This window comes from Raphanus sativus, chromosome 4 (genome assembly GCF_000801105.2).
Source record: "Raphanus sativus cultivar WK10039 chromosome 4, ASM80110v3, whole genome shotgun sequence".
Lineage (NCBI taxonomy): Eukaryota > Viridiplantae > Streptophyta > Magnoliopsida > Brassicales > Brassicaceae > Raphanus > Raphanus sativus.
Genome location: NC_079514.1, coordinates 43,148,269 through 43,157,503, shown reverse-complemented (window position 1 = coordinate 43,157,503; position 9,235 = coordinate 43,148,269). Strand labels below are relative to the sequence as shown.

The window sequence follows — 9,235 nt, the reverse complement described above, 5'->3', positions numbered from 1 at the left end:
ACTTCCTTCGTCCATCTTTCTCATACACTCTCTGTAAGCAACATAGACACCATTGCAGATGCAGACTCAGGTCCATCGATGTTAACACTCGGTATGATCACTTCAGGCGACACTTTTTGCACAAACTCTTTCAGCTCTGTGAAGCTGCTATGCTCACTATAAGGAACCTCGTACCTGCAACGACATATACAAAGATTTTTGAGCTTCAATGCACACCACCACAGAGACTTGGAGATGGCGAGAATTCAATTTTACCTTATTATTGTACCCTGTTGTAACCTTCTTCCTGGAGACTTCTTCTTGGACTTACCCGATGTCCACCCAGTTGGAGAGAATGCAACAATTAGGCTGTATCGGTTCTACATGAGATTTAAAAAAAAAAACATTTGTTTGGTTTGTTCTTTTGACATTAAACCTAAGAGGTGTGTTGTTTCTTACTGTGTATCGGTTAGCTATATGTTTCAGCCGTTTGAAACTGGCAAGCGTCCACAAGGGCACAACGTGAATGTGGCTCTCCTCTTCTTTCACTGTAAACCACTGCATATCTTCCTTAGAGAACCCCAAGCACTCTAGGAGTTTTAACTTTGCAGGATTGATGTAGATCTTCTCACGTAGCACACGTGCAACCTCCAAGAACAGCCTCTCCTTTCCTTTCAACAGAGAAGACAGAGAAAAATGATTTAGATTCATCAATAAGCCTGTCTCAAACATGACATGGATTCGAACGTATTACCAATGGTGTAACTTCCTATTAAGAAAAGGGTCTTTGGATTAAAGGCTTCTGCTTGAATAGACTCAACAACAAACTGTATCACCGCCTCTTGCTTTGGAAAGTCATACTGAAACAAATGATAGGCACTTTGTATCAAAACCAATCATTGAAAGCATTTTGAAAATATGTTTTAGTTTGATGTCACATGACTAACCTGAGGGTTACAGTATGTAGTATCAAGGACAAGAGAGCTGATAGGCGAACCAGTCAGATAGTTTAACATATCTTCACTATAGCGGAAGTCACCCGTATGTAGAACAGCCTATAACACATCAAACGGAGTCCAAAATGTTATTCTGTGAATGGAAAGCTAAACATACCGTTGGAATGGTCTTTAGATTAAGAAAGACACGCACCTTACCGTTGGCTGGTTCAAAGCGTATCATGATGGATCCGGGGCAGTGGTTTGCATCAAAGCATGTCACATCAACACCCGCAATACTAACCTTCTGGCCAAGGTTCAGGACTTGCAGTCTCTCCCAAGGGATCCCGATCTTCATATTTACCAGCTTTGCGGTGATTAAGGAACAGTATATCCTCCCGTGACTAAATGACTTCGTCAGACCTTGATAATCTGTAAATGATGAGCCAGAGAGTTTTAAGCATTGTGTAAGGATTCTTATGTGTATGAAGGCAAAACTACTTACGATCAAGATGAAAGTGTGTAAGAAACCAATGGCAACAATCGCGTGTGAGGTACTTGAATGCGTCCTGCGTACATTAGAAAGTCAACCAAACATAATTATTATTCACCACACAACAATGAAATGTAACCATGGACCGGGGCTTGTTACCACTCGAAAAGGTGTCCCTGGAACGCAATTCCACTGTGGAATGACTTTAGATTTTCCGTTGTTGCCGTTTCTTCTCACAGCAGCACGTCTACAGCTCTGCTCTGCGACAGGTTCTTTAGGGAGCTTCTTCGGGATCTTCGTGGCATCACCAGGGAAAAACTCTGTAATCAACTTGTTGGCGGTTGGTTTTTTAGGCTCACTTGCTTTACGGTAGGTTGACCTCTCCCTCTGTCTGTCGGTAACATGGCTACTATTAGAAAGAGACTGTGCCTGCGCTTCGGCTGAAGATGCTGCACAGGCTTCTTCTCTGAGTGTGCTAAGTGCATTCACAATCTTCTTTCTGGGGCCAAGCGACGTGATACCTATGCTCAGGAGATCCTGTAGAGAAATATAACACCATTGGTGAAGAAGATACTTATCAAGTTTTTGTGAGATAAAAGGTGTTTTATTCCATTTACCTCCTCAGTGAGTGACTGAAGGGTATCCCAGTCGATCTCTTCACGAAGAAAAACATCTTCATATTTAGCTAAACCTAGACTCCTAACCCATTTAAGCACCGGAGATATATCATTAACTAGCTGAACAGGATCATCAACAGATTCTTCGATCAAAGAAGAAGACTTCTCGCATTTTCTCAATGAGCCCTACACTCAAAATTCACAAGTTTAATACATAACTAAACCCTAAATTCTTATGAGATAAACAAAGGAAGCTTTACTTGCTGAGGAGCTTGAGTATCAAGACAGTTATTGGTGTGGACTTGCCTCTCCTCCTCACTCAAAGCAGAGATATCAGTTTCACACAGTGGACACTGAATCGAATCATCTCTGCCCTCAGAGCAAAGCTTTATCAACACGTCAAGCTCAGACTCAGAGTCAGACTCATCCTCTTCCTCGTCGAGACGAATCCTCGACTTCAACAACAACCTAGCCTCCATCGAATTACAGGAATACCCCTCATGATTCGCCTTAAAGCATTCACCTTTCTCCTTCCCACCAACTAAAACATGTTCCTCTTCTGTCTCCGCCGCGAGAGAGCAGAAGGGCTCACCGGAATCTCCTGCAGAGCAATCAACACTCGAAGGGATACAATCGAGTAAGCTACAGTCAGGAGTAGAAGAAGACGAGCCCAGCGCGTAAGACCCAGAAGAGAAACATGGGCTTGAGGTAAATTCAGGAGCCGGAGCGATGTTCTCCTTCCCCGGGTAACGGCTGAGTCTGGGCTTCTTCCTGGGAGGACGGTGGTGGTGTTGGGAGATGGAACCGTTGGTTGGGTGAAGGGGCTTTCGAAGCGAAAGCTGAGAGGAGGAAGGAGGGATCTGGAAGTCGTCGTCGTCGTCTCCGTCGTTGTTCCACATCATTAATTAAGTTCCGGCGAAGGGTAAAAGAGATAGAGAGAGAGCGTGTTTCGTTTGACTGTGAGAGCGTGCGTTAACACAAAGTTCAGAGGAAGGAAAGAAAGAGAGGGAGAAAAGGAGAGACGACGACGACGTTTCGGATGAATCGGTGTGACTTTGGAAATGATTTTTTAAAAAAAAAATAATTCTGGAAATTTATTAATGTGGGAGGGGACAGTGGAATGTATATGGTCCGTATATTAATGAGCCGTGTCTGATAATTTTAGCAAGTGTTTATGTTCGAACCCAGGCCCTTATGGAGATCATTTTGTTAAATTAAACCAAGCAAAATAATTTAAACCGGATAGAACCGATATGTACGCATTGATAAGGTCGGTTTCTGGGTTAAACGAAGGGTGCTGTTTATTTATTTGCTCAAATTAGGGTTTTACAATCAACTTTCAAAAGGCATTTTGTCGGCTGATTCTGCGAAGCTTACGAAGATGGTTAGTTATTGATCTTCAATCTCTTTGATTTTTATGTTCTTTCTGGTTCAAGTCGTGTCTGAATGCTGTTCTTTGGTTTTTGATGGTAGATATTGAACTTGTTTCTGATTAAAAAAAATTGGAACTTTGAATGATTGACAGGTTCTACAAAACGATATTGATCTGCTGAACCCACCAGCTGAGCTTGAGAAGAGGAAGCACAAGCTCAAGCGTCTTGTTCAGTCCCCCAACTCTTTTTTCATGGTAATTATTTCCCTTTTATTTCAAAGTTGTAACCTTTTTTTTATTTTTGATGTTTCATCATCACACTTTCTATTTGTTTGATGTTTAGAAGTGTTGTGAATAGAGCAGCTTTGAGTTTTGTTCTCATTGGTTTAATTAAAAAAAGTTAAAACTTCTTTTTTTTTTTAATGTGATTTGGGTTGATTGTAGGATGTGAAGTGCCAAGGCTGCTTTAACATGTAAGCTTTTGAAACAAGTCAAATCTTAATTGTAAACCTGCCCCATGTTTTGCTCTGTAATTTATGATCGATTGGGGGGTTTGATGCAGAACGACGGTGTTCAGCCACTCGCAGACGGTTGTAGTGTGTGCAAACTGCCAGAATGTGCTTTGCCAACCCACAGGAGGAAAGGCTAGGCTCACTGAAGGTTGCTCTTTCAGGAAAAAGTGACACAAGATCAAGATGGCTCCACTCCACTCCACACTTCTTTCCTTCCTTTAGTTTCGTCTTCTTCTTTCGTTATTTCTTTTAAGTTTGTTTGGGATGATTTTTTGAGCTAGTATACTTTATGTTGATGATGTCTTGAGTTTCAGAGTATGGATCTTATTGTTAAAAGTTCGTTTTGTTATCAATGAGCTTATTATAAAATATTTGAGACGCCCTCCATTACATTCATGACCTGAATATCATCAGTCTTCGTTTTCAGAACATATTGAAAAGTTTTACCATATCCATCATTTCTCAATTAGTACCTTTTGTTAGAATCAGAAGATGTATAAAACTAAAACTCACGTGAAACTGTAGCGGTGTGTTCGTCTATCGGGGAACGAAGGTGACCAAACAAAGTCCTATATCCAGTATGGTTCCAAGTTCTTGATGCACACGTTTTAGTTCATAACGCAAACGTATACCACCGAAATTTAATCTCTCATTACGTTTTTGCGGTTCAAGTGTTGAACAAAGTTTGCTTCTTTTGGGATCTCTTCACAACCCCGCAAGGTTTCAACTCTCTCTGGATCCCCAAGAAAAGTTTAATTTATTCCTGAGAGTGGTGTTTATATACAGAGCAAAAAGGAGAATCTCAGTTTAAGCTTGACCAGTGTATCATGTGATTTCCGGTTCAACCGGGTGATTTTTGAATTGAATTTCTAATTTGGTTTCGGACCGGAGTAAAAGTGCGAGAGAGATTGCGTCACTCTGTGTCCAAAGGACCCAAATGGACCCCACCTATGTAACAAACTTCACGCGCTTCGTTGGATTATTTTCTAAAATGGCAACATATATCCTAGTTAGGAAGTCAATACAAAAACATTATAACATTTCCAAATATCGAACGATATCTTTCTCATAATACAAGTGCACTGAATATATACAGATCCATAATTTTCCAAAAAAAAATAATAATAATCAAAGAATGTAATTAACTAGAAATATTAATCACCCATTGTTGCGAATGACAAGCCCGCACGTTTTATCCCTAATCTCTCTCACGAACTATTCATTAACCCAGTGATCATCCGGCGCGTATCCCACACTCGCTCTCCTCTTCTCCTCCCTTATATTACTTACCCTCGAACTACTTCATATCAACCCTTAGACAAACTCACTCGTCACACATTCTACTCGTCGTTGTGTTGTGTATATATATGCACACACACACTTATTATATAGATAAATATTATCTCGACTGAGTTTGAGATGAATTTATTTACAAGAACATCGCCGAGGGACAAGAAGTCCAATCTCTATTACATAACCCTAGTAGGGATTCTCTGCCTCGGTAGCTACCTTCTCGGGATATGGCGAACTTCGTCGGTCATCCCACGCGCCGCCTTTGATTACTCAAGCGGCGTAGCACAGTGCGAGAAATTCTCCAAAACCACTCTAACGAGAGATCTCGACTTCGACGCGCACCACAACCCTCGTGATCCACCGCCGGTGCCTTCAACCGCCGTGTCATTCCCGTCGTGCGACGCTAAACTGAGCGAGCACACGCCGTGCGAAGACGCGAAGCGATCGCTGAAGTTCCCCCGGGAGAGGCTGGAGTACAGGCAGAGGCATTGCCCCGAGAGAGACGAGGCTCTGAAGTGCCGTATCCCGGCGCCGTACGGTTACAAGACGCCGTTCCGGTGGCCGGAGAGCCGTGACGTGGCGTGGTTTGCGAATGTTCCTCACACGGAGCTTACGGTTGAGAAAAAGAACCAGAACTGGGTCCGGTACGAGAACGATCGGTTTTGGTTTCCTGGTGGCGGTACGATGTTTCCGCATGGCGCTGATGCGTACATTGACGATATCGGACGGTTGATTGATCTCAGCGACGGTTCGATTCGTACAGCCATCGATACCGGTTGTGGGGTACGTGCATATTCTTTCCCCTCTGAATAAACCGAACCTCCGGTTTGATTATAGTTTATTTTTTTTATTTTACCTGCTTATTGATTATTTTGATTTTTTAACGTCAAAAAGAAGATTTTCCCCACCATTATTCAATCGAATAATCTGTTGGGATATTACATACAATTAGTTCAAGACTGTTCAAGAATACATCTACCTTAACTGATAACATACATTCATGCATATCCATATCTAATTTTGAAATCTATTTGATAGTAGTATGTGAACAATAACTCAATTTGGAGTTAGTGCATCTTCATTTTACCAATTTAATTTTACAAATAAAAGAAAAAAGAAATAACCATACTGTTTTTACAACATTTTTGGTTTCTGATTATGTCCCACTGAAGTCACCTAATTATCTAGTGTAACTTTTGACCTACTCCTACCTAACCGTTAAACTTGTAACGCTATGTTGAAAATTAAACCTCTTATAACAGAGTCAAAATCATGAAATATAGATCTCTTATTTGACTTTTTAAATAAGAGATCTATATAACCTTTTGGTAAATAATCAAAACATGTTTGCTTTGAATTTTCCAGGTGGCTAGCTTTGGTGCGTATCTATTATCAAGAAACATAACAACGATGTCGTTTGCTCCAAGGGACACACATGAAGCTCAAGTTCAGTTCGCCCTCGAGCGTGGCGTGCCTGCAATGATCGGAATCATGGCCACAATCCGCTTACCGTATCCTTCCAGAGCCTTTGACTTAGCACATTGCTCTCGTTGTCTTATCCCTTGGGGACAAAACGGTTCTAACTCTAAACCCTAAACAACTACGAAACTAAAATCATTCGAGTCTTTTAACACTTTTAGGTAATTTTGTAGATGGGGTTTACTTGATGGAGGTTGATAGGGTTCTAAGACCAGGAGGGTATTGGATACTGTCTGGACCGCCGATTAATTGGCAGAAACGATGGAAAGGATGGGAAAGGACGAGGGATGATTTAAACGCAGAGCAGACACAGATCGAGCAGGTCGCGAGAAGCTTGTGTTGGAAGAAAGTGGTACAGAAAGATGATCTTGCAATCTGGCAAAAGCCGTTTAACCACATTCACTGTAAAAAGAACGGACGAGGCTTGAAGAAACCGGAGTTTTGTCGTCATGATCAAGATCCCGACATGGCCTGGTATACGAATATGGATTCTTGTTTAACGCCGTTACCTGAAGTTGACGAGGGGGAGGATCTAAAGACGGTGGCTGGAGGAAAGGTGGAGAAATGGCCGGCGAGGTTAAACGCGGTTCCTCCGAGAGTAAACAACGGTGACCTCCAGGAAATCACACCGGAAGGTTTCTTGGGTGACACGGAACTGTGGAAACAGAGAGTTTCTTATTACAAGACACTAGATTATCAGTTGGGTGAAACCGGGAGATACAGAAACGTACTAGACATGAACGCTTACGTCGGTGGATTCGCGGCTGCTCTAGCAGATGAACCGGTCTGGGTCATGAACGTTGTCCCGGTCGAGGCTAAGCTCAACACTCTCGGTGTCATTTACGAGCGTGGTCTAATCGGAACGTATCAAAACTGGTAAGCTTAACTCAACCGGGCTGATTGATTAATCCGGTTTATGGTTTAATCCGGTTATGTTTCTTTGTTTTGGTAGGTGTGAAGCGATGTCAACGTATCCAAGAACGTACGATTTCATCCATGCGGACTCGGTTTTCACGTTGTACCAAGATAAATGCGAACCGGAGGATATATTATTGGAGATGGACCGGATTCTTAGACCGGGTGGTGGAGTGATTATAAGAGACGACGTTGACGTCTTGATTAAGGTTAAGGCATTAACCAAAGGTTTGCAATGGGAAGGTAGAATTGCTGACCACGAGAAAGGTCCTAATGAGAGAGTGAAGATTTACTACGCGGTGAAACAGTATTGGACTGTCACTGTACCTCAGGAAGAAGATAAAAACAATACTAAAGCTCTCTCATGATTTTGAGCTCTCTCTTTTTACTTTTTTTCTTTTCTTCTAAGTTCTTGTAATGTTATGTTATTGATTTTTTTACAGCAATAAATACTTAACGATTATTGTCGCATTCTTATCATACGAGATAAACAAAAGTGTCAGTGGAATCGTAAGAAACAGAGCAAGATGAGTTTTGATAATACCTGAAAACTACAGAAACTAAGTGGAATCGTAAGAAACAGAGCAAGATGAGTTTTGATAATACCTGAAAATTACAGAAACTAGGTGAAGCCCCACGTGTACAAGCGGGGTTTGTAGTTTAACTTTGAACATACTATAAAAATTATTATTGTAGAATAATAAGTTTCTTTTTAGTTGATTTTATGTATTCATTTAGAGCACTTCCAACACAGACTCTTTCCATTTGCGTTCTTAATACATATATCAAGAATTCCAATGGGAAGAGTCCCATGGGAAGACTCTTTCCATTTGCTCTTAGAGCACCCCCCAATGAACTCCTCTTGGGGTTCATCTTTTTAATTTTTTATTATTAAATTTTTTCCATTTTCTTTTTGATTTTCTTAAAAAAAAAAAAAAATTAACCAATCGCGGGTCACTACGACATGTGGAACCCGCGCTACAGTGATGAACTTCAGGAGAGAAGGGTTCAACCCAAAAAACTTTGGAGAGAAGGATTCATCATTGTGCATATATTTTATTATTATTATTTTTTGGGAAGGGTGTGAACCCCACTCATGAACCCCTAATGAGCATGGTCTTAGTTTCATCTTATCTAAAAGAATGACTTATATACTTTCAGAAACCACCAGAATAATTCTGGTGATGTATTATGTTTGCTCATGAGCTTTGAGTTTTTGACTGACCTCTTTTTATTCCTGGTATATATTTGTATATTCAAATACAACAAACAGTTATAATATAATTAAAACCATTACTGAGTGAGCTATCTTCTTCATTTTAAGTTGTATCCTCTTTTCATTGGTGAGAGGAACCATCGTAGCTTAACCTGTCAAAAGAAGCAACGAATAAAGATAAGAAGAAGAACAATGATGGAACACTTTGTATTTTTCCAGATGAAAAGTGAATAATATAGACAGATAAATGAGAAATTAACATTTAAACAAACGCTTTGAAAACATAATAATCTATACTATTATTTGCGAAGTAAAATTTTGGATTCGAGCGCTCACGTTAAAAGTTAGAGTGGTTAATATCGTTTATACCCTTAATAAATAAAATATATAAATTAACTCTAAAATAAAAACGAATTTAAATAAT

General features: G+C 40.5%; 3 protein-coding genes across 3 annotated transcripts; 2 read left to right on the top strand and 1 right to left on the bottom strand.

The window, feature by feature from the left end:
* Positions 1–6: 6 nt before the first annotated feature.
* LOC130511668 (uncharacterized) lies at positions 7–3,094 on the bottom strand. The gene is made up of 10 exons (XM_057009026.1): positions 2,285–3,094; positions 2,025–2,210; positions 1,567–1,944; positions 1,420–1,483; positions 1,129–1,346; positions 927–1,034; positions 734–839; positions 439–650; positions 256–359; positions 7–174 (listed from the first exon to the last, which is right to left on the bottom strand). The coding sequence occupies exons 1-10, from the start codon at positions 2,924–2,926 to the stop codon at positions 21–23; spliced, it is 2,172 nt and encodes a 723-aa protein (XP_056865006.1). The 5' UTR covers positions 2,927–3,094; the 3' UTR covers positions 7–20.
* A 159-nt stretch (positions 3,095–3,253) lies between these two features.
* On the top strand, positions 3,254–4,261 carry LOC130511672 (40S ribosomal protein S27-2-like). The gene is made up of 4 exons (XM_057009034.1): positions 3,254–3,408; positions 3,550–3,651; positions 3,841–3,869; positions 3,959–4,261. The coding sequence occupies exons 1-4, from the start codon at positions 3,406–3,408 to the stop codon at positions 4,077–4,079; spliced, it is 255 nt and encodes an 84-aa protein (XP_056865014.1). The 5' UTR covers positions 3,254–3,405; the 3' UTR covers positions 4,080–4,261.
* Positions 4,262–5,217: 956 nt separating this feature from the next.
* On the top strand, positions 5,218–8,066 carry LOC108837555 (probable methyltransferase PMT16). The gene is made up of 4 exons (XM_057009028.1): positions 5,218–5,984; positions 6,567–6,777; positions 6,854–7,556; positions 7,633–8,066. Exons 1-4 carry the CDS (start codon positions 5,328–5,330, stop codon positions 7,961–7,963), a joined length of 1,902 nt encoding a protein of 633 aa, XP_056865008.1. The 5' UTR covers positions 5,218–5,327; the 3' UTR covers positions 7,964–8,066.
* The last annotated feature ends 1,169 nt before the right edge of the window (positions 8,067–9,235 follow it).